At 41.9% G+C, this 25,353-nt stretch overlaps 1 protein-coding gene across 1 annotated transcript in view; it reads right to left on the reverse strand.

The window, feature by feature from the left end:
* Nucleotides 1-25,353, reverse strand: part of RASGRF2 (Ras protein specific guanine nucleotide releasing factor 2) — a 266,419-nt gene that overhangs the window by 89,221 nt on the left and 151,845 nt on the right. Inside the window, exons 16-17 of the mRNA XM_040239434.1 lie at nt 18,959-19,084; nt 15,218-15,307 (exon numbers count right to left, since the gene is read on the reverse strand). Coding sequence (XP_040095368.1) covers nt 15,218-15,307; nt 18,959-19,084 — 216 coding nt within the window. The remainder of the gene's footprint in view (nt 1-15,217; nt 15,308-18,958; nt 19,085-25,353) is intronic.

Genomic DNA, 25,353 nt, shown 5'->3' on the forward strand with positions numbered 1-25,353 from the left:
AAGAGACCATCTTCTCTGCATGAGGGCCTTAAATTCCAACCCCCTGGGTAGCTGAGATGCTAAGGTAAGTGTAATGTGTCACACAGGCCAGCTTCAATTGCATCTTAAAATGATAATTACAGTTTTACATTCGGCATTCCAGACAGACAATAGCTACACAGGGAGGCTCCTCTCAGTTTGCAGAAGACAGTAGAGCCATTAAGTTCCTTCCTATTGCTAAGCAACAGTTGTGTTCAAATCAAACTGCTCTCAAACTGAAAAATCAGTCTATTCAATTCAGAGCACTAGAGGTGAAGGGAGTAGAGAAAGACTGTTTAGAGACCATGAAATACAGAGTAGATTTAAGCTACATGTTAATTCTAGATATATTCTCTCCATTTCAAAATATTTTTAGGGAATAGGTGCAGGGTTTTCTGTCCTACAGGAATGGCCCAGGCATGCTTCTCTTTCTAATATGAAAATATTCTCCCTAAACTCAATTGGATTATGAATATTTTTGCTAAGGTTTACTGGCTACCAAAATACCACCTGTAGTGGCTATCTATTGCTACACAACAAAACACCCTAAAATTTATGGACTGAAAATAGCAAACATTTATTATTATACAGTATCATTAGAATGAGATTTTGGAAGTGGTTTAGGCTCAGGGTGTCTCATGAGGTTGCAAGCCAGATGTCCACCAGGGCTGCAGTAGTCCAAAGTCTCAGTCAGTTGGGGCTGGAGGATTCACATCCAAGCTCATGCACAAGGCTCTGGGCAGGGGACCTACTTTCTAGTTTCCTGTTGGTTTCATTGGCCTCTCCTCGTGATATGGAAGCTTGTTTCCCCCAAACCAAGTGATCCGAGAGAGACTGATCAAGACAGAAGCCATTATGCCTTCTGATGACATAGGCTCCGAGTCACACAATTACTTCTGCTCAATTTTATTTGCTAGAAACAAGTTACGAAGTCCTGTTCCCACAAAAATAAAGAGAAATTAAGCTTCGTCTCTTGAAGGAGTATGAATTTGTGGATGTATTTTTAAAACCATCAGACCACCCACCAGAAATCCTTCTCCAAACAACATGGCGGGGATTGGTAATGGAACTTGTGGGTCCTCTTTTCATTGGCCAGATGATATGATCCCAATCTGCCATCTGCCACCTACTACCTACGTGACCTTAGGTAACTTACTTAACTCTCTGTATCTTAATTTCCTCTACTGGAAAAGTAGTATAATAATAGTAACTACTTCACATACCAGTTAACATATGTAAAGCTTAGGACAGTGCTTGGTATATAGTATATCCTATGAATTATGTAATTTGATTGTTGTTGTGATCCTGATGTTGACAATACATACATTCCACTCGATTTGCATACAGAAATGCCCAACAGGGCAGCAAAGGACAGAGGTGTGGAAGATGTGGGTGCAACTTTGAGAGATCTTCTACAAAAATTATCCACAATTATGATATATTCACAAGATAAAACAGGTTAATTATAAGCTGGAATCAAGATTGCCGGGAGAAATATCAATAACCTCAGATATGCAGATGACACCACCCTTATGGCAGAGAGTGAGTAGGAACTAAAAAGCCTCTTGATGAAAGTGAAAGAGGAGAGTGAAAAAGTTGGCTTAAAGCTCAACATTCAGAAAACAAAGATCATGGCATCTGGTCCCATCACTTCATGGGAAATAGATGGGAAAACAATGGAAACAGTGGCAGACTTTATATTTTGGGGCTCCAAAATCACTGCAGATGGTGATTGCAGCCATGAAATTAAAAGACGCTTACTCCTTGGAAGAAAAGTTATGACCAACCTAGATAGTATATTCAAAACCAGAGACATTACTTTGCCGACTAAGGTCCGTCTAGTCAAGGCTATGGTTTTTCCAGTAGTCATGTATGGATGTGAGAGTTGGACTGTGAAGAAGGCTGAGCGCCAAAGAATTGATGCTTCTGAAGTGTGGTGTTGGAGAAGACTCTTGAGAGTCCCTTGGACTGCAAGGAGATCCAACCAGTCCATTCTGAAGGAGATCAACCCTGGGATTTCTTTGGAAGGACTGATGCTAAAGCTGAAACTCCAGTACTTTGGCCACCTCATGCGAAGAGTTGACTCATTGAAAAAGACTTTGTCCAATGTATGGCAAAACCAATACAGAATTGTAAAGTAAAATAAAAAATAAATAAATAAATAAATAAAATAAAACAAAACAACAACAGAAAAAAAAAAAGAAAAGAAAAAGACTTTGATGCTGGGAGGGATTGGGGGCAGGAGGAGAAGGGGACGACAGAGGATGAGATGGCTGGATGGCATCACGGACTCGATGGACGTGAGTCTGAGTGAACTCCGGGAGTTGGTGATGGACAGGGAGGCCTGGCGTGCTGCGATTCATGGGGCCGCAAAGAGTCGGACACGACTGAGCAACTGAAATGAACTGAACTGAACTGAAGTTGCCTCTTCAGGTCTTCCTAGCACTTGTGAAGCCACAAGTGACATAAATGCCAGTAAGACAAACAATATTGGCAAAAGCCTACATTCTGTGCATTTCTTATAAGTTCACTCACTAAACAGCTAAACAATTCAGAGCTGCGTGTTCTCACAAATCTTGAAAAGAAAAAACAGACAGTGGGGTACACGTGTAATATTAATGTATTGAATAATTCATGGTAATCAATATCTTGTTGTTTACTCGAGAAGTCATGTCTGACTCAACTCTTTGCAACCCCATGGACTATAGCCCGCCAGGTTCCTCTGTTCATGAGATTTCCCAGGCAAGAATACTGGCATGGGTTGCCATTTCCTTCTCCAGGGGATCTTCCTGACCCAGGGATTGAAACCTCATCTCCTGCGTTGCAGGTGGATTCTTTACCACTGAGATACTTGGGAAGCCCAATCCGTATCTTACTGCAAATTTAATCCAATTCTCAATACCAAGACAAATACCTCGTCTGACCAGGTTATATCATTGTATTAAGACTCGGTTTCTGCAATCCCTTGAAAGAAATCACAGGTCCCTCAATGCTGCTTGCCAAGTAAGACTCTACCCACAGATGACTAATTTTATCCATGCTTATCTCTCTGGAGTTATCATGCTGCTGTATCTGTCAGGTGAATGCCAGGTGGACACAGAGGTGGAAAGAAGATGGAAAGAAATGGGTATGCTGCAGACGAAGACAGGATCAAGAATACTGCATCACTCAAGTTCCCAAGATCTTGTTCTTTTGAAGTAAATGTGAAATCAGAGGCAGTAACAGGGCAGCAGTGTGGTAGGAACAGATCTGAGCCTCATTCTCAGGCACCGTGAGAACGTAAGCCAAGCCCTCCATCACTCTCGAGTCTCACACTGACTTCAAAACTACAAAATAAGAAAGACAGTCCCCGAATCCCCTCCGTGGTGAAAGGGTGACAATGAGATAATATTACGCTGTGGAAGCAAAAGTCGTCATGCCACAGTGGACAAGAAGAGATGGACTTCCTATAAAATAACCCGACCAAAGAAATAAGAAATAGTTTTAGGGAAGGAGGACTGGGGAGGTTCGGGAGTCCATTGGTACTATTCAGGTATGTCTCAGGAGCTCTTATTTGGATCAACCCACAACTCCGGCTGTAAATGATTACAGTACATCTGAGGTCACATACTGGCGGCTCACAGCCATACGTGGTCCACAGAAGGACTCTGCTTGGCCTGGATAGTAGTTTTTAAAGAGTATGAATTCACTTCCCACTTACAAATAGGATTTTTCATATAAACATCCAGATTTCTGGGTTTTCCTCAAAAAAGAAAAGAATGAAAGAAAACAGATGTGACAGCCCTAATCTATCTTGGCCAAAATCAGAATGAGCTGAGCAGTAGCTGCCCCTTTTCCACATGGTATCAGCTCTTCAACCCCGTCTTTCGGTTACCTGCCTGGCCCCGAAGTGGATGAAACTGTACTGCAGTCAAGCAGCAATTAAGCAATCTGAGCACATCAAAAAGTGAAAAGGCATTGTATCTTGGCTGCGGAGAGACAGTCAGAGAGGAGAATGATCTTTGCAGAGTTCAGGAAAGGGCAGCACAAAGAAGGAGAACTTGGCAACACAACATGGTCAGGAAAGAGGGTGCTCAGGCCAGCTGGAACAAGGATCTGGGTCTGCTTGAAAGGCTTATCAAAAACACATGACGGGCAGAGGAGGCGCTCCATGTGATCTGGCTTGCTGCGGGCATCCTGCCAGGAAGAGAACTCAATGGCCTCCTGACATGAGCATCCCTAGCTGTTCTGCAGGCTCATACTAGTTATCAGGGATAAATTAGGAGTCTGGGATTAGCAGACATGAACTACTATGTATAAAATAAACAGCAAGGTCCTACTATACAGCACAAGGGACTATATTCAATATCTTGCCTATAATGAAAAAGAATATGTATATTCACATTGCTATACACTAGAAACTAGCACAGCATTGTAAACCAACTATACTTCAATAACAAATAAAAAATTTTAACACAGATGTAACTTCTCAGTTACAAAATTTTAATTCCAGTCTCTGTGTGCATGTGTCTAAAAATAAGACTGGAATCCATGAGCACAGAATATCTTTCCATTTCTTTGTGTCTCCTTCAAATTCAATAATGTCTTATGGTTTAACATTGTTAAAATGTCCATATTACCTAAAGCAATCTATAATTCCATGCAATTCCTATCAAAATCTCAACACTCTTTTTCACAAAAACAGGATGAAAATCTCAAAATTTGTACAGAACCACGTGCGTGCTGTGCATGCTGCGTTGCTTTAGTCTTATCTTTGTGACTCCATGGACTGAAGCCCACTAGGCTCCTCTGTCCATGGGATTCTCCAGGCACAGATACTGGAGTGGGTTGCCATTTCCTCCTTCAGGGCATCTTATGTCTCCTCCATTGGCAGGTGGGTTCTTTACCACGAGCATCACCTAGGAACCCTTATACAGAGCCACAAAAGACCCCAAAACCAAAGCAATCCTGAGAAAAAAGAACAAATCTGGAGGTATCACACACTCTGATTTCAAATTATACTTCAGGGCTTCCCTGGTGGTCCAGTGGTTAGGAATTCACCTGCCAATACAGGGGACACGGCTTCCATCCCTGGTCCAGGAAGATCCCACATGCCTTGGGACAACTAAAACCACTACAGCTACTGGAGACCATATACCTAGAGCTCGCGCTCTGCAATGAGAGAAGCCACCGCAATGAGAAGCCCCTGCTCATCGCAACTAGAGAAAGCCCATGTGCAGCAATGAAGACTAAACACACCCCAAAATAAATGAATAAAAAAATTATACTTCAGGTATACCTTGGAGATATTGCAGGTTCAGTTTCAGACCATGGCAAAAAATTGGATATTGCAATAAAGTAAGTCATGCAATCTTTTTGGTTTCCCAGTGAATATAAAAGTTACATTGATATTATACTATAGTCTATTAAATGTGCATTAGGCCTAAAAAAATAATGTACATACCTTAATTAAAAATACTTTATTGCTAAAAAGTGTTAATAATCATCTGAGCCTTCAGCAATTGACAATCCTTTTGCTGGTGGAGGGTCTTGCCTCAGTGTTGATGGCTGCTGACTGACCAGTTGCTGAAGGCTGTAGCAATTTTAAAAAATAAGACAAACATGAAGTTTGCCACATCAACTGACTCTTCCTTTCACCAATGATTTCTCTGTAGTATGCAATACTGTTTGATAGCATTTTACTCCTAGCAGAGCTTCTTTCAAAACTGGAGTCAGTTCTCTCAAACCCTGTTGCTGCTTCATCAACTAAATTTATGTCATATTCTAAATCCTTTGTTGTCAAGACATTCAACAAGCTTCCCAGCGTCTTAAAAAAGTGTAGATTCTATCTCAGGAAACATTTACTTTGCTCCTCTATAACCAGTATCTCCTCATCTGTTCAAGTTTTATCATGAAAAAAGTCAGCTAAGTCAGTCACATCTTCAGACTCCACTTCCAATTCTAGTTCTCTTGCTATTTCCAACCACGTCTGCAGTGACTTCCTCCACTGAAGTCTTGAATCCCTCACAGTCATCCATGAAGGTTAGAATCTACTTCTTCCAAATTCCTGATAATCTGGAGCTTTTCCCATGACTCATGAATGTTCTTAATCACATCTAGAAAGGTGAACACTTTACAGCAAGTTTTCAACTTACCCTCCCAGATCCATCAGAAGAATCACTATGTATGGCAGCTATAGCCTCACAAAATGTAATTCTTAAATAATAGGACTTGAAAGTCAAAATGACTCCTTCCTCTACAGGCTGCAGAATGGATGTTGTTAGCAGGCATGAAGACAACAGGAACCTCGTTGTAGGTCTTCATCAGAGCTTTTGAGTGACCAGGTGCATTTTCAATGAGCAGCATTATTTAGAGATGAATCTTTTTTTTCTAAGCAATGGGCTTAAAATATTCAGTAAATCATGGTATAAATATATGTGCTGTCATCCAGGCTCTGTTTTTCCATTTACAGATCACAGGCAGAGTAGATATAGCATAATTCTTAAGGGCCCTAGGATTTTTGGAATGGTACATGAGCACTGGCTACAACTTCAAGTCACCAGCTGCGTTAGTCCCTAACAAGAGTCAGCTTGTCCTTGGAAGCTTTGAAGCCAGGCACTAACTTCTCGTCTATGGCTGTGAAAATCCTAGATGGCATCATCTTCTAATAGAAGGCTGTTTCACTTGCACTGAAAATCTGTTGTTTAGTGTTTCCACCTTCATTAATGATCTTAGCTAGATCTTTTGGATAACTTGCTGTGGCTTCTATTATCAGCACTTGCTGCTTCACCTTGCACTTTTATGTTATGGAGTCAATTTCTTTTTTTTCAGCTTCATGAACCAACATTTGCTAGCTTCAGATTTTTCTTCTACAGCTTCCTCACCTCTCTCACTCTTCAAAGAACTGAAAAGAGTTAGGACTTTGTTCAAGATTAGGCTTTGGGAATGTTGCAGCTGGTTTGGGGCTTCCCAGGTGGTGCTAGTCATAAAGAATCTACCTGCCAATGCAGGAGACACAAGAGAGGCAGGTTTAATTCCTGAGTCAGGACAATTCCCTAGAGGAGGGCATGGCAACCAACTCCAGTATTCTTGCCTAGAGAATCCCATGGACAAAGGAGCCTGGCAAAGCTAAAGTCCACAGGGTCACATCGAGTTGGACATGATTGAAACGACTTAGCATGCATGCAGCAGCTGGTTTATGGAGAAGGAAATGGCAACCCACTCCAGTATTCTTGCCTAGAGAATCCCGTGGACAGAGGAGCCTGGTATGCTGCTGTCCATGGGGTCACACAGAGTCGGACACGTCTGAAGCGACTTAGCATGCATGCATGCATTGGAGAAGGAAATGGCAACCCACTCCACTGTTCTTGCCTGGAGAATCCTAGGGATGGAGGAGCCTGGTGGGCTGCTGTCTATTGGGTCTCACAGAGTCAGACACGACGGAAGCGACTTAGCAGCAGCAGCTGGTTTGATCTATCCAGACCACCAAAACTTTCTCCATATCAGCAATAAGGTTGTTTTGTTTTCTTATCATTCATGTGTTCACTGGAGTAGCACTTCTAATTTCCTTTAAGAACTTTTCCTTTGCATTTGCAAGTTGGTTAACTGGTGCAAGAGGCCTAGCTTTCAGCATATCTTGGGTTTTGACATGTCTTCCTTAATAAATTTAATCATTCCTAGCTTTTGATTTAAAGCAAGAGACATGTGACTCTCACTTGAACACTTAAGTGGCCACTGCAGGATTATTAATTGGGCTAATGTCAATACTCTTGTATCTCAGGGAACAGGGAGGCCTGAGGAAAGTGAGAGAGACAGGAATGGCAGGTATAGAGCAGCCAGAATACAAACATTTATTGATTAAGTTCACCATCTTTATATTGGTATGGTTCATGGACCACCCCCAAATTAAATAGTAACATCAAAAGTTACTGATCATAGATCACCAAAACAAATATAATGATAAAGTTTAAAATATTGCAAATATTACCAAAACGTGACACAGAGGCATGAAGTGAGCAAACGTTATTGGAAAGATGGCACTGATAGACTTTCTTGACACATGGTTGCCAAAAATCTTCAACTTGTAAAAAGTATAGAATTTGTGAAGCACAATAAAGTAAAGTATAGTAAAGTGAAGTATATCTGTAAAAGTTGGCTTAAAGCTCAACATTCAGAAAACAAAGATCATGGCATCTGGTCCCATCACTTCATGGGAAATAGATGGGAAACAGTGGAAACAGTGGCAGACTTTATTTTGGGGGGGCTCCAAAATCACTGCAGATGGTGATTGCAGCCATGAAATTAAAAGACGCTTACTCCTTGGAAGAAAAGTTATGACCAACCTAGATAGCATATTCAAAAGCAGAGACATTACTTTGCCGACTAAGGTCCATCTAGTCAAGGCTATGGTTTTTCCTGTGGTCATGTATGGATGTGAGAGTTGGACTGTGAAGAAGGCTGAGCGCCGAAGAATTGATGCTTTTGAACTGTGGTGTTGGAGAAGACTCTTGAGAGTCCCTTGGACTGCAAGGAGATCCAACCAGTCCATTCTGAAGGAGATCAACCCTGGGATTTCTTTGGAAGGACTGATGCTAAAGCTGAAACTCCAGTACTTTGGCCACCTCATGCGAAGAGTTGACTCATTGGAAAAGACTCTGATGCTGGGAGGGATTGGGGGCAAGAGGAGAAGGGGACAACAGAGGATGAGATGGCTGGATGGCATCATGGACTGGATGGACGTGAGTCTGAGTGAACTCCGGGAGTTGGTGATGGACAGGGAGGCCTGGCGTGCTGCGATTCATGGGGTCGCAAAGAGTCAGACACGACTGAGCGACTGAACTGAACTGAACTGATAGTAATCAAAACAGCATGACATTGGCAGAAAAATAGACATAGATTAATGACACAGAATTGAGAGTAAAGGATAAACCTACATATATATGGACAATTAATTTATGACAAAGAAGCAAAGAACATACAATGGGAGAAAAGGCAGTCTCTTCTTTAAGTGGTATTGGGAAAGCCGGACAGCCATATGCAAAACAATGAAACTAGACCACTCTTCTACTCCATACACAAAAATCAACTCAAAATGGATTAAAGACTTGAATATAAGACTTAAAATCACAGACCCCCTAGAAAAAAACACATGCAGTACACTCTTTAACATGGGTCTTAGCAATATCTTTCTGGATATGTCTCCTGGGGTAAAGGAAACAAAAGCAAAAATAAACAAAAACTACATCAAGCTAAAAAACTGCACAGCAAAGGAAACCATCAGCAAAACCAAAAAAAAAAAAACAACCTACTGAATGGGAGAAGATATTTGCAAATCATATATGCAATAATGGAGAAGGAAATGGCAATCCACTCCAGTATTCTTGCCTGGAGAATCCCATGGATGGAGGAGCCTGGTGGGCTACAGTCCATGGGGTCGCAAAAAGTCAGACACGACTGAGCGACTTCACTTTACTTTCACTTTCATATGCAATAAAGGTTTAATATTCAATATATATATAAAGAAACTCATGCAGGGAATTCCCTGGTGATCCAGTGGTTAGGACTCTACATTTTCCCTGCTGGGGGCCTGGGTCTGATCCTGGGTTGGGAAACCCAAGATCCCACAAGCTGGACAGTGCAGTCAAAGAAAATAATCAAAAGAATCTATGATAGAAGCAGAGCTGAAAATTAGAGGAAAAAAAATTTTTTTTAAACTCACACAACTCAAAAACAATTAAACATCTCTATTAAAAAGTGGGCAGAGGATCTAAGTAGACATTTTTCCAAACACATACAGTGGCCAGTAGGCACATGAAATAATGTTCAACATCACTAATTATTAGGGAAATGCTAATCAAAATCACAGTGGCATATCACCTCACATTTGTTAAAATGACTATGATCAAAAAGACAGGAAATAACAAGTGTTGGTAAGAATGATGAGAAAGGGAACACAAACACTCGTGGTGGGAATGTAAACTGGCACAGCTACTATGGAAAACAGTATGGAGATTCCTCAAAAAATTAAGACTAGAATCACCATATAAGCCAGTTATTCCATTTCTGAGTATTTATCCAAAGAAAACGAAGATACTAATTCAAAAAGACATATGCACCCTATGTTCAGTGTAGTATTATTTGTAATAGCCAAGATATGGACACAACCTAAGTGCTCATCAATGGATGAGTGGATAGGGATGCAGTATATGTGAACAACACAATACTATTCAGCCATAAAAAAAAAAAAAAAAGATGAAACAGCATGGATAGACCTTGAGGGTATTATGCTAAGTGAAATAAGTCAGATGGAAAAAGACAAATGCCATATGGTTTTACTCATATGAGGAATATAAAAAATAAAATAAACAACTAAACCAAACATAATAGAAATGAGCATAGATACAGAGTAATGGTTATCAAGGGGAAAGGGACATTGGGGATGGTGCAATGGTTAAAGGGGGTCAACTGCATAGTGATGGATGGAAACTTTCTGTGGTGAGCACACAGTAGTGAATACAGAAGTTGAAGTATTATACAATGTGGTACACGTGAAACTTAAGAACAAATAATTTAAAACAAGACTTGGAGTCATTTTCAGTTACATCTGGTTTGCCAAAGCTCTTTGTTTTTCACTAATAATAGTGATAATAGTGTTTTCATTAAAAATATAAATCAGATACAGGCTGTCTTCCAAACTTCAACTAGCTATATTAAGACATTTTAAAAAATGGATTTTATATTATGCTGGGAAAAAAACAGAAAATATGTCTCAGATTAGGATACTTTCAGTAGGCATGCTACAACCAGAGAAGGAACAAATATACCTTCTCCAGCTAGTTTAGTGGTTCTCCATCTTGGCTCCACCTAGGGCCAAATATCACCTGGGGAACTTTAAAAATCCTGATGCTCAGGATGTACCCAGACCAAGCAAGTCAGAATCTGTGGAGATGGGACCAGTTATTGGTATTTTAAAAAGTGAGTCCAGAATCGGGAGAGTGGCACTGACATGCAAGCACTGCCGTGTGTAAAACAGATGCTTAATGGGAAGCTGCTGTATAGCACAGGGAGCTCAGCTCAGTGCTCTGCAATAACCTGGAGGGGCGGGACAGGGGTGCGAGTGGGACGGAGGTTCAGGAGCGAGGGGGTGTGCACACGGACACACACACACATCTGATTCACTTCACTGTACAACAGACAGTAACACAACATTGTAAATCAACTATACTCCAATACAAAACAAATAAATAGCAGGTCCAAGACCAATTCACACCAAGCTCAGGTCTACTTCTGGCTACACAAACCTGAGTGGTTTGACGGCGTAAAACAGATTATGAATTATCTATTTTACAATTACCAAGTCACCACGAATAAAGAATGCACTATTCCCCCAAGCAACTGTAACTGTGCCATTAATTTTCCTATAAATGCAGTCAACCATTCCTCTACTTTGTTAATTTAGTTCAACTTGCACAGAATGGCAAAACCTACAATCTTCTCCCAGATAATCAAGAGTTGCTTGTAGTACCTCCGCTGCCATTATTTCTACTCTCACAAAAATAACCCACCTCACACTTTCATATTTCATTTTAGATCCTTTCATAAACTCTATCATTAATCCCAGAGGTTCAGGTGTATAGTAAGCACCATGATATGCTCTGATATGTGTATTCACTGGATTTGCATTTCTATTCAAATTGTAACTATATCCAAACTGCACCTGCAGATTCCCTGTATCAGCAGCCATCTGAAAGGCACACATTTTCATCTGACTTTAATGCAGAGCTCCTCAATTCGAGCAGATGCTTGAAACATTTCAACCAGTGTGGTGGCTCATAAGACTCACTAATTTTTTTTGTCTCAGTGTTGCATAGAGTTAAAACCCCGCCACCAAAAGAGGACTTATTTGACTGATTGATGATCATTGGTCCCACTGCCATCTCCACCCTCACCTGCTCCCCCAGATGATCAGAATTTCCTAAAGCTGCTCTCATTCCAGGAATGATCAGGACTGAACTCATAAGCAGATTTACCAGGAAGCCAATGAAGCTTAAGCCTGAGGGCCTCTCAATGTGTCTGGCCTCTTCCAGGGCTCTGAAGGTTTGTACTTGTAACTTGATAAGCTTTTGCTTTAGGCAAATTGTGTGTTATACCCCACAAACCCTGGATCCATTCATAATGGGCCTAATGTAACTTGGCTGCCATTTGGAAGGCAAGCACTAAAATAAGCTGTGAAATCTTCATAATGTGAAGTCAACAAGAATTAGCTGTGTTACAACCATGTCAACAGGTCAGTCTTTTCTTCCTCTCCAACAGAGGGACTCCTGTCGGTCTACGAGCAAAGAGGGCATGGCGTGGCAGGAAAAGAAACCCATCATTGGAAAGGACAGGCTCTAGGTCCTAAAAAAAAACCAGAGGGAAAAATCTAGGCTTTTCCAGTGTGTGTAGAAATCAGGTAGGCTTGGACGCAAGGGGCAGGACTGGCAATCCTGAGCAGATCCCAGGCCACCTGCCATAGATAAAAGTCAGCTATCTCTGCCTTTGCAGCTAGGCATGTACATCTTGTTTGGCCTTTTTGTGAAGAAATTTTCTGTTCATCCTCTTGCTAAATTAAAATTCATTCTCATGTAGTAAAGTTACCTTCTAAGCAAATATTAATGAGAAAAGGCTCTCATGCAAATGTCTGGAGTGAATATTTGAAAGCATAACCACTAATTGATGGTTCTAACCCAGAGTTCCCAGACTGCTGTGTATTTTGATGGAGGTAGAGGTGGGGGACGCAGAGATAGATGGGAGAGGATTAAAGTGGGAGGGAACCTGAAGAGGAGCCTGAAATATGGAAGCCCACTCTGCAGACTGCATGGCTTGGCCAGGCAGCACCTTGTATCAGGCTATCAGCCACAACCACCAGCTGGGCTTATGTTGTAGTCAAACAAGCAGAGAGACCAGGAAAGACAGATGTGAGCATGAGGTCTCTGCAACCTTCTCTCCTGCTCACTTTGGCAGCCCTCCACGTTCTGGGGGCACATGTGGGTCAGTAATTCCTGATTCAGAGAGTGGATGAAAAGTCTGATATCAGATCCTAACTGTTATCTAGCAGTCCTTCCCTTCGGACATTTGTCCTTCTGGGTCTAGAATTTCTTTGGACAGCACCAGGCTCTCCCTACCAGCCAAGAAGTCCAGATCAGCTTCTTAGTACTTCCTTTCTTTCTGCTCCATGTCCACCTGCTCTCTTGACCTGTGAACTTGGCCCTTCTGCCAAGTTCTCCCAGGCAGGTGGACTCTCCTGTGGGGCCAGCTCCATGGAGCAGTTGAGCCCCAGGGAAGTACTGATCCCTACTCCAAAACTGATTCCCTTTCTTAGTCCCATGGGCCATGGAGACTGACCCCTGTATTCCCAGCAGGGCCACAGACACTGCCAAATCCCTCTTTCCTTTCATTTATGTCTAAAATTGGATCACGTAGGGGCACAGTTCTTGAGGTGCTAGCCTACTGTGTGCCTGCTTTGCCTGGCAAAGTAATATAGCCACTCTTTCTCCTCCATAAAAAACAAATAAACAAAACAATTGGATCATGAGGCTTCAGGCCATATTATAGGAGACAGCAGCAGCAGTGTGATGAGAGGAGAACCAGGCTACCCTGCATCCAGCATACTGGCTGCGGTCAGCCAGCAGTCTGCCCGCCTCGGCCGGCTCACTGAGGAGAGCTTTCTTGCTGCGGCTCTTCTAGCAGCAGGAGAGAAGCAGGAAGACAGGCTGCAGAGCAGCAGCAGGGTTCAGACAGTGAGGGAGACAGCTCTTACGGCTACTTCACCTCTGGCTCATCATGGATGGATGAGCCTGAGTCCGAAAGCAATTCTCTATTAGAAGTCTGCTTCAGCTGCGGGTGAATAAAGGTACCTTCCCTGACCCAGCCTCCAGCTAATGGGAGATGGGTTCATTCCAAATTGACTGAAAAGCTATTTTCCCTCGCAAACCATATTTAAATTAAGAAACCTGTGAGGAAGCTCTGTACTTCACCTTTTCCAAAGATGGGCTAGATCATGAGAAGAAAAGACAGGAGAAGGTCTCAAGGAATCACAGTTGATAACCCACTCTGCCCAAAGGGCAAAGAAGACTCCTATTACTTCATCAAATAAATGTCCATTATTATAACATGCAGTCAACAGCAGAAGCTGACTGGATTGAGAAGACATCCACATTATTACCATTACAGACTGTACTGTGCCATGCTGATGGGAACTGGGGGGAAGGTTTAGGGAATATTTGGGGCAAAGAACAGCCCCAGTTTGCCTGACCACATCCAGTGAAGTGTGTGTGGTAAAATATTTAAGATGTAGAACGTCATTGATGTGCAAAGATTTTCCATTCAGATGGGATATATATAATTAACATGGTAATTCGTGTTCATTATAGAATATCTCTCTGTTCTGACATCAGTTTAGAAAGATTTCACCCAGACAGTACCTACCAGTTACAACTGTTTAATACAGGTTCACAGGCTTTGGAAATATCCTTTTTTTGTCCATTGTTAATGAGCAATTGCTAATTAATAAATTACATCATCACTTCCGGAATACATGGAGTTAGTTTACGTGAAGGAACTCAACAGCAAGAGGATTGTTTAAACCACATACACATTTATTTTAACAAAATGTCCTTCTTGCATATGAGAAAAGAGGACAGAGATAATAAATAATCTATTTAAAAACTGTGCTTTTTTATTCTAGGTACTTCTTTACTTTGAAAATTAACTGACAACAATTCAGCACCACAGAGCTACTGGAAATGAATTATGAGTCCAGTAAAGCAATAGATGCCTCTCTCCTCTCCCACCCCTCCACAAGCCTTCCCTCCCACCGTGCATATGCTTTTAGCATTGTACTCAATTAAAAGGGAAACGTGTTCTCAACAATTTGGCTTGAAAAGTTAAAGAACTCTGCTAATACAACATAAGAGAAATAACACATCCTTTTCTGATATGGAAGTTCTTGAAAGTGTTAAGCATAGGCTATCTGTATGAGACTTACCTGTAGGTGTTTATTTAAAAGACAGTCTTACACCAAGACACACTGACTTAGACTAGGAAGCTGGGAATCTGTAATTTTAAGAAGCTGCCCAGTGTATTATCGAGATGCTGGCAGGCAAGGACCACTGATTTACCATAAATTGCCAGAGGTCTGGGCAATTAATTGCCAAGCACTCAACAGCTCACCCCTACTCACCAGGTGGACTCCCGTGTCCTGCTGCAGCCGTAGCAATTGCAAAAGCAGAGGCTGGAGAAACAGAGCAGTGGGAGCTGTCAGCTGTCTGTCCTGGTTATTTAAAAAGAATGGAAATGGCATGGTGAGGCAGATGCATAATATTACATAATGAAAATTCTCATTTTCATTCCTGCACTGAATGAAGGGTTGGGTCAAATACCCTGTGTTGTCCTTATTAATAGGCAAATAACCAGATTCTATATCAGCAAGTTCATTCTAGCTATAGACCCAAGAGAAATGAAAACATACATCTATACAAAAACTTTTACACAAACATTCACAGCAGTATTATTCATAATAGCCAAAAAATAAAAATAGCCAAATCTCTCCCAATTGATGAAATGATAAACCAAATCAAAAATTCCCATGTGAGGTAATATGATTTAGCCACAAAAGGCATGAGGTAGTAATATATACCACAACATGAATGTACCTTGAAAGCATCATACTAAGTGAAAGTTGGTCACAAAAAGTCATGTATTATATGATCCCATTTATATAAAATGTCCATAATAGGTAAATACATAGAAATAAAAGTAAATTAGTGGTTTCCAGGTGTGTGCGGGGATGAGAATGGGAAGTGATCACTGATGTGTACAGGATTTCACTAGCAGGGGTGATGAAAATATCTGGATTGAGATAGTGGTTATGGTAGCTCAGCCTTGTGAATATATAAAACCACTTTAAAAGGGTGAATCTTATGGTATGTGAATTTTATCTTAATCCAAAGCCTTTCACTGTGTGGATCACAATAAACTGTGGAAAATCCTGAAGGAGATGGGAATACCAGACCACCTAACCTGCCTCTTGAGAAATCTGTATGCAGGTCAGGAAGCAACAGTTAGAACTGGACATGGAACAACAGACTGGTTCCAAATACGAAAAGGAGTACGTTAAGGCTGTATATTGTCACCCTGCTTATTTAACTTATATGCAGAGTACATCATGAGAAATGCTGGACTGGAAGAAACACAAGCTGGAATCAAGATTGCCGGGAGAAATATCAATAACCTCAGATATGCAGATGACACCACCCTTATGGCAGAGAGTGAGTAGGAACTAAAAAGCCTCTTGATGAAAGTGAAAGAGGAGAGTGAAAAAGTTGGCTTAAAGCTCAACATTCAGAAAACAAAGATCATGGCATCTGGTCCCATCACTTCATGGGAAATAGATGGGGAAACAGTGGAAACAGTGGCAGACTTTATTTTTGGGGGCTCCAAAATCACTGCAGATGGTGATTGCAGCCATGAAATTAAAAGACGCTTACTCCTTGGAAGAAAAGTTATGACCAACCTAGATAGCATATTCAAAAGCAGAGACATTACTTTGCCGACTAAGGTCCGTCTAGTCAAGGCTATGGTTTTTCCTGTGGTCATGTATGGATGTGAGAGTTGGACTGTGAAGAAAGCTGAGCACTGAAGAATTGATGCTTTTGAAGTGTGGTGTTGGAGAAGACTCTTGAGAGTCCCTTGGACTGCAAGGAGATCCAACCAGTCCATTCTGAAGGAGATCAACCCTGGGATTTCTTTGGAAGGAATGATGCTGAAGCTGAAACTCCAGTACTTTGGCCACCTCATGCGAAGAGTTGACTCATTGGAAAAGACTGTGATGCTGGGAGGGATTGGGGGCAAGAGGAGAAAGGGACGACCGAGGATGAGATGGCTGGATGGCATCACGGACTCGATGGACATGAGTCTGAGTGAACTCCAGGAGATGGTGATGAACAGGGAGGCCTGGCGTGCTGCGATTCATGAGGTCGCGAAGAGTCGGACACGACTGAGCGACTGAACTGAACTGAACTGAACATAAAAAAATATTTTTTAAAAATATTCTACATGTTATAGATAGAATTTTTTTCTCAAATCACCCTTAGAAAGGGGGATGGGCTCCCATATTGAAGGATACACTGAGCACCTTTTTGTACCCCCTCTCACTTCTCAGATATTTACACACAGCACTTGATAATGTTGATGCCAACCTCACTGTGTTTCTCATTCAGGCTTTTAGTGAAGATAGTTCTGTGATTCTGTGGCTTTATTAGTTTGCTTCTAAAGTCATATAGTCATGCTTAAAATAAATAAAAGGGGAAGCAAAGACCTGCTTAATGTGCCTAAGCACTAAAGCACAAAACAACTCTACCCTCTCCATCAGCTATAGCCTGCAAACATTTGTGGAACAAGGTGGGCAAGGAGACAGATGAACAGGCAAAATTTCAGCTACACAGTGAGAAAATGTGGGCTGCTGTCACTATTTGGACCCTCCATATCATTCCTTCCATGCATTCCCCTCATGCGTTCCTTCCTGCATCTCTGGGATTTGGTTGGATCAGGAAAGAAACAAAAGACTTAGTTAATCCACAAACAGGATGAGGATTTTCAAATAATGCCTATATAAATTTAAAGAATTTTAATGAATATAAACATATGAAAACAGACCATAAAACAGAGCTCTAATGACAGTATCCAAGTGGATAGCACTTAAATAACTCTTGCCTTGGTAAAATTTTGCTTCCATACAGTTTGACCCCAAACTCTTCCAGGTTAATAATGAACTCAAGGGAGTCTGTCTGACATGGCAATGGTCACGGAAGTTGCCAAAGTCATCAAGTTGCCACTGATCAAGGCTCTAAGGACAGTAAAGAGATTTGGCCAATCCCATAGTAGTCTTATAACAAGGCAGAGAAGTCTAACTTGCCACACCGGTTTTCCAGAAGTACCCAAATGTCAGGGTGACCCATGACTGATCAGGAGCCCAAAATCAGTCCCACTCCCCGAGGGCTAATATCCATCAGGGCGATTCTGCTGACAATGGTCCACCCACGCTAGCTTCTCTTGGAGCTGATGGCAATGACAGCTTCCACTGTGTTTCTGAGGCTACAAATGAAACGACCATTTGGAGCCATGCACTCTGTCTTTTGCTAAACTGCCTTACTTGAAGTAGGAGTATGAAAGTCAGAAAACATCTACATTTACTTAGGTTACTTGGGGTGAATCTGCTTTCACAAGCGGATAATTTTCCCTTCCAACTTGAAATAATTGTCTTGAGAAAAAAGGAGACATTTCAAAAACAACTGTTATTTGGAGTTATATTTATTTGAGCGATGGGGAGATAAAAGTTTTCTATCTGTTGTTCTGATGGTTTTCCCTTCAATTAGAAATGGTATATTTTAAAACAAATTATGGGATAATATTTTATAATTTTCATAATAGAAAATATACCAGATTCTGCCACTAACAACAATGAAGACTGGAGTCCCAGGCAACTGGATATTACTTTAGCTGAAATATTGTTCTTAATAAGGTCACCCCACAGTTTTGTGTCCCAGATGAACCTACTTAATACAGACTACATTGGGATTCATTGTAAGGTCATCAGAGTCTGGGAACACTTTGGCAAAACCAGCACTGACATTCAGTCAACTGGCAATCAAGAACAGGCTTAGAGATTAACCTGAGTTTCAGGTTACTCCACACAAAATACCATGCAATGATGGCGGTCAAGTAAATATTGGTTATATTAGTGACATTTTCTCTAATCATTTATGTTCTACTACTTTCTCCCATGGTAACGTTTGCTTCCAATTAATTTTCATAACTGAGACTGAAAAATATTTGGGAACTGAAATGGTAAGGTAAACAAAAGATTCAGGAGCTAGAATCATCTCTTGCTTGCATATTTCTGAGTCCCTTTCTGAGTGCTCACCTCCAGGCTGGCGGTAGCGGAGGTGCCGAGGAGTTGAGGGCGACCTGCAAGGTGAGAGTTCTGTGGCATCGGCTGCGGAGGAGCTGTCCACACCTGCTCGGTCCCCTGGCGCAGACTCGAGGACTGCTGCTTTAAAACATCACACATTTTAACAACCAGGTTATGAATTCAAGAGCGTCTTGTTAGTATCATGCATGGAAACACAAAAGTTCCTTATGGATAACAAGTATTTCATACTAGTCTGTATTTTTAAAGGACTTTATATCATGATATTGAAGAACCGACTCATCGGAAAAGACCCTGATGCTGGGAAAGATTGAAGGTGGGAGGAGAAGGGGACGACAGAGGATGAGATAGTTGGATGGCATCACTGAAGTGACCGGCATGAGTCTGAGTAGGATCCAGGAGTTGTTGATGGGCAGGGAAGCCTGGCGTGCTGCAGTCCATGGGGTCGCAAAGAGTCGGACACGACTGAGAGACTGAACTGAACTGATCATGATATCGAGCCACTCCTCCTGGCAGAATGCTGATGGTACACAACATGTGGTTAGTGGCTACAGCACTGAACAACATTTTTCCATCCTTCCAGAAAGTTCTAATGCCCTACAGCTACAGATAAGCAGCACGCCAGTGGAAATTTTTACAATGAAAATTGAGAGGTTTTAAGATAATTTGAGTCTCTTCACTGCAGGTAACATCCCATGATTAAAAAAAACATAATTTCAGGGTCACATTCAAGGTATTAGCACATCCCTTGCACTAACTAACTTGTTAACCAGGTAAAACTACAACTTCATGTGTGTTATTTTAAGGAAAAGCACTAAAAGAATTTCATAAACTTCTAACAACTTTTTGATATCTTTTTCCGAGGGCTTTGCATCAGCTGATAAAAACTGCATCACCTCCACTAATTTTCCATTATCTCTGTCAGCAGAATTATTCTCAACTCCTTTTACCATTCCATTCAAGATTTCACTCGACAAAATTCCTAATGACTTCACATAAAGCCATTTTTACACTTGTATGTGATTCACTCCTTTAGAAATATGGCCCAAATTCAGCTCTTCTGAAACACAAAGGGGCCAGGGAAGGGAAATGGTTAGAATCTTTCCTTGAATGACATAATTACAGTCAAGCTGGCAATGATGCAGGATGGAGACAAAAAAAAATCAGTGCTTAGCTGTTAGTTTTATTATTTTCTAAATAACTCCCTCAAAATTCAGTAATAGAAGGCATCTGCTCTGCAAGAGCAAGCAGAATATCAAACATGTGTCCTCGGTCTGATTCAACCATTCATTCCTCTGAGGCAAATGAGCAAATCATCTAGTCAGCAAGTACACCGAACCAAAAAACTTCCCAGTGCAAGAGCTGGACAGGGCTCGGAAAATCCACTGAAAGAACAGAAAAGCACAGAGTAACACTGTAAGCAAACGGGCACCTCCAGAGAGGAAAAATCACGCTGGCATGGTGCGGGGAAAAGAAGCGTTTCCTTCTGGCAGGTTCACTTTGAATCAATCCCTGCAAACAGCTTTGCCTGCAGAACGAGTGGGCAGATGTAGGCTCAAAACAAATGCTAAAATTGGGAGCACTTTCAACCCACAGGCAGGCAATTTTCAAACTAAGAACAAAGAAACAGACACTAGTGATGTGGGTCGAGAGGCAATGCTTAGACTGTGTTGCACAGCCAGGGCCCGAGAGAATGCTGATGGACTAAGAGACCTAAACACCGTGAGCAGACCCCCGTGGTTCTCCTCTCTTCTCTGCTGTGGGTTATTCTCTGCTGATATCCCACCACTGGGTGGAATCTGAATGTGTGCTGGGCTGAGATTTGTGCTTTTTAGAAGAATTCAAGATAGCAGAAGGTGGGGACTTTCTGGAAGGAACAAAGAAGACCACTAATGGATGTTGGGTGAGCCTGGAACACATTTGGGGATTAGCAGAGGTGAAACCAACTGCATTACTCTTCCCTTACAAGCTCACAGCCTCACTCAGATGAGAGAAAACTCCTGTTTCTCTTTTGTCCCTTCATGTCATTTGAAGTTCTCTTGCCAGGAAAGGTGGCAAGGCTGGCATTATAACTGCAATGACAACAAAATCGGACAAAGGTTGCTAGCATTTGTCAAAGAGGGCCCCCTGCAACTGCCTAGCTGGACAGCAGTGAGAGGACCCATGGCCTCACTACAGACCCAATAGTGCAGCTGATCTTGTGCAATGAGGTTTGGAAAGTTGCATCCTGAGGTGAACAGCAGAAAATGTATAAACTCCGGGCACAGACTTCTTATTCAAGTTTGCCAACTGTTTAAAGTGTCAACATTATGCAAAGCACACACAAACATCTTTCAAATTAAAGAGAGATCATTGTCTCCATTTACTCTGCCAACTGGAATTTTCAAGATTAGACAGCAGAGTTAACACAGCGGCACTCTTGGCTTCTACAGACATTGTGCACACGCGCGCACACACACACACACAAACTGATCTTGTCAGGCTGATGCTGAAGTAAAGTGTTTCATCTATGACTTTTCTGGAATTATTCATGATCGGTACTGCCTATATACCAATGCGAAATAAAAGGAAAAACTAAATCTATAATTCCTTCGTTTCACCCTTCAGAAAAATGCCCGAGAGCTCCCTAGACCTCAGTATTATTTCTAAGCTTTCTATTCACAGTGTTTCCTTTATGAGGATCCACAGGATAAATTATTCTCAAGTCTCAGGAGCAAGAAAAGATGTGCCTGCAGACCAGTCTATTCTTAGTTGTCTGTATGAATCATGTAATTGATTACACTCAAAACCAAAATCAGAATGACTCCAGGAACTGGAGAGAACCACACAGTATTTGTTTGTTCAACAATTTTTCTTCATTGCCTGTTTCTTTATCTACTTGATTTTTAATCCAGCGTACCATGTGCCTCTCTGAGTTACATCTTTAATACTTTGAAGAACAATATGGGAAGTAAATACATTAAAAATCATCAGAAGACAGCTACCCGAAAGGGAAAAGAAATCAAGATGCAAAGAAGTGGCCAGAAACAAAGTATTTAAGGGGATGATGGGCCTTCCCAGGTGGCGCTCCTGGCAAAGAACCTGACTGCCAATGCAGGAGATTTAAGAGACACAGGTTCGATCACTGGGTGGGGAAGATCCCCTGGAGGAGGGCACAGCAGCCCACTCCGGTTTCCTTGCCTGGAGAACCCCATGGACAGAGGAGCCTGGTGGGCTCTAATACACAGAGTCACAGAGAGTCGGACACAGCTGAAGGGGCTTAGCACACATGCAAGGGAAGGGTTGTTGGGGGCAATTATAGTAAAAATGAGAGATAAGGGGGATGTGTCAGTGGGTAGTCGTGACCACGACACGCTGGGCAGAGGACTGGACGTCTCTGGAGCTGGGGTGGGTTCTCACGGGCTAACAAGTGCCATGGCCATGCATGGACACAATCCTGAACAAGCCCACCTCCTCAGCGAGATGAGCTTTTCATCTAACCTTGACTGGAGAACCACAAAATTCTATTTTTACCCCACAAGCCATGTGAATAAACTGACCCCTGAAACTCTAACTGCAAATCACTTGTTGGGAAATCCAGTGGAGATACAGAAGCATTCAGCCCTCAACTTTGGTTTTTCTCTAATGTGAGAAAGATCCTAATATTTCTGCCTCGCCTTTATCCATGGGCCCGCGCCATCTGCTGGGCCCTGGTCAGAAATAAACTGAGCTGCCACATAACGAGGTCTCCAGGTGCCACTAGCTGTGCCCACACATTCCCACCTCTGGCAGTCTGTTAGCGTCTTGCCCTGGGAGCTTGATTTGGTCCTTTCTCATTTATCTTGGCTCCCCAGATCTAAACTTTTTCCACCTCAATACTCTTGGGGAAAAGCCACTGATTCCTGCCAGTGATCACACCTCTACGTGAGACAGTAGGCCAAACAGATGTTATGATGTGGCATTGGACCACCACATGCACTCTGGGCTTCGGCTTGGAAGACCAGAACTAGGGAACAGTTTGGTGACCACTGTGGAACAATTCATGTGTAAGTAAAAGTCTAAGAATTAATTATTATGGGTAAGGGACAACTTGACTGAGGGCCTTTAGAATTATAACACATACTTAGTATATAATGCAGAAAGGAATAGATTTTTCTTTCGTTCCTCTATTAAAGAAAAAAGTTACTATCTATACTATCAGTCCCTAGCCAAGTTAAAATGCAATCTCTAGAAAACTGCAAAAAAGAAAGATTCTTACCGCGCTCCCATTAGAAGGCCACTATCAAAAGAACAGAAAATACTAAGTGTTGGCAAGGACACAGAGAAACTGGAACCCCATACTCTGTTGATGGGAATGGTAAATGGTGTCGGCACTATCATAAACAAAAATTTCCTCAAAAAATTAGAAACAGAATTACCATATGATCTAGCAATCTCACTTCTGGGTATATATGCAAAAGAACTGAAAGCAGGGTCTTGAAGAGAATCTGCATATACATGTATACCGCAGTATTACTCACAAGAGCCAAGAGAGGGAAACAACCCAAAAGTCCATCAAGAGAGGGAATACTATTCAGCTTTGAAAAAGGAGAAAACCCTGGCACGTGTTACAACAAAGATGAACCTTGGGACATTACGCTACATGAAAAAGCCAGTCACAAAAAGGCAAATATTGTGTGGCTTTACTTATATACAATACAAAAAGTAATCAAACTCATAGAAACAAAAACAAGACAGTGGCTGCCAAGGGCTGTGGGGAGGGAGAAATGGGGAGTTGTTCAATGGGTATATAGTTTCAGTTTTGCAAGATGAGAAAGTTCTGTGTATTGTACAATAAGGTGAATATATTGATGCTTAACACTACTGATCTGTACACTTAATGGCTAAGATGGCCAAAAAGAAGGAGGAGGAGAGAAAGGAGAACTTTTTAGGAGAGTTTTAAATAGTTGCTAGATACTAGAAAGCAGGAAGATTAGTATCAGGGTCTACTCTGCAGAGCTTCACATGGTGTCCAAACTGGACAAAAGCTGTCACTTCACAAGCTGTGACCACTCCTGCTCTCAGAAATGGCTTTCAGCACTGGGGGTTACCACCAGCCCTTTGCTCATAGGTGCTCTTTGGCCATGAGTTTGCCTGTTTCTTCCGTGCAGCCCACTTGTCCATTCTTCTTGACTGACGTCAATGACACCTGCAGGTTCTGCTCAACCAAACATGATCTCCCCTGCTGTTCACTTTCCTGAGCACTCCATCTATACATCTTGAACCACCTGTGTTTGCTTACCTTCTCCAGAGAACTACATATAAGGGGCCGGGGCACCATCTTATTTACCACTGTGGATCCTGTAGCACAGCAACGTGCAGAGAAGGAGGTCACAGTGACTCCTGAACAACCTTACCCTGTTCTGATCCCAGCCTCAGGGGCATTCCAAACAAAGGCTTGGAGCCATCAATGTCTGACACTGAAATGCTATTCCTAAAGCTCTCCTAACTCAAAATGACATGAGAATCCAGACTAACCTCCAGATTCCTCCTCTCTCATTTAATACAACCCAATAACGGAGGAGAAAGAACTTTCTATATTCTGGGAAGTTCCAGTACTTCCCAGGCTGCTCTGACCCAGAGAGGAGATTTGAACTAAGCCTCCCAAAGTCACTCCCTCCACAGAGACTCCCAAGCACTGGTCTGGATCAAACCCCGGATGCACTTGTCAGCCTGTGCATTGCCTCACTATTCCCAAGAAAAATCCATCGTGATTCTGCTGCAGCTTGTTGTTCTAATGACTTTAATTATCTTTCCCCTTTCATCCTCCTTAGTTGCTAATGTGTCAACTTAAAGAATTCCTTGTTTAAAAGGGTGCTACTTTTGATCTTGACAACCACTCCAGTTAAAATTCCACCAAGCACTTCACTCAGAAAGCTGATTTAAATGATCTGAGCTAGAAACTGCATAGAAGCTTCAAGCAGGTAGTAATCCTCCTTAAACTTTGGACAATTTGCCTGACTTATTGCCCAATTTTTTATTATGTTATCAGCAAACAAATCAGTCACTGTGTAGTTTACAAAGAAGCTGTTTGCTAATTTGGCTATTAAATTCTGTTCATCACAGAAACACTGGATTGTAAAAGAACAAGGCTAGGCTCATTTCCTCCAACCCTTACGCTGTACCAAGCTGAGAAGGGTACGGAGATGTGTCACAGCAGTCCCTAATTAGTCCCCTGAGTGTTTTGCTTGATTTATTCATTTAACAAAAATTTACAATCTGTGAGGCACTGGCCAACGCCCTGACAGTACAGAAGTGAACAAGACAGACAAGACTGCTGATCTCATGAGCTTCTGTGGGAAAAGACTGCCCAGGCAGAAAAGACTGCCCAGGCAGGGGCATAAACAAGTGCAAAGGTCCCGAGGCAGTAA

The sequence above is a fragment of the Oryx dammah genome, unplaced genomic scaffold, assembly GCF_014754425.2.
Source record: "Oryx dammah isolate SB20612 unplaced genomic scaffold, SCBI_Odam_1.1 HiC_scaffold_5, whole genome shotgun sequence".
Taxonomy (NCBI): domain Eukaryota; kingdom Metazoa; phylum Chordata; class Mammalia; order Artiodactyla; family Bovidae; genus Oryx; species Oryx dammah.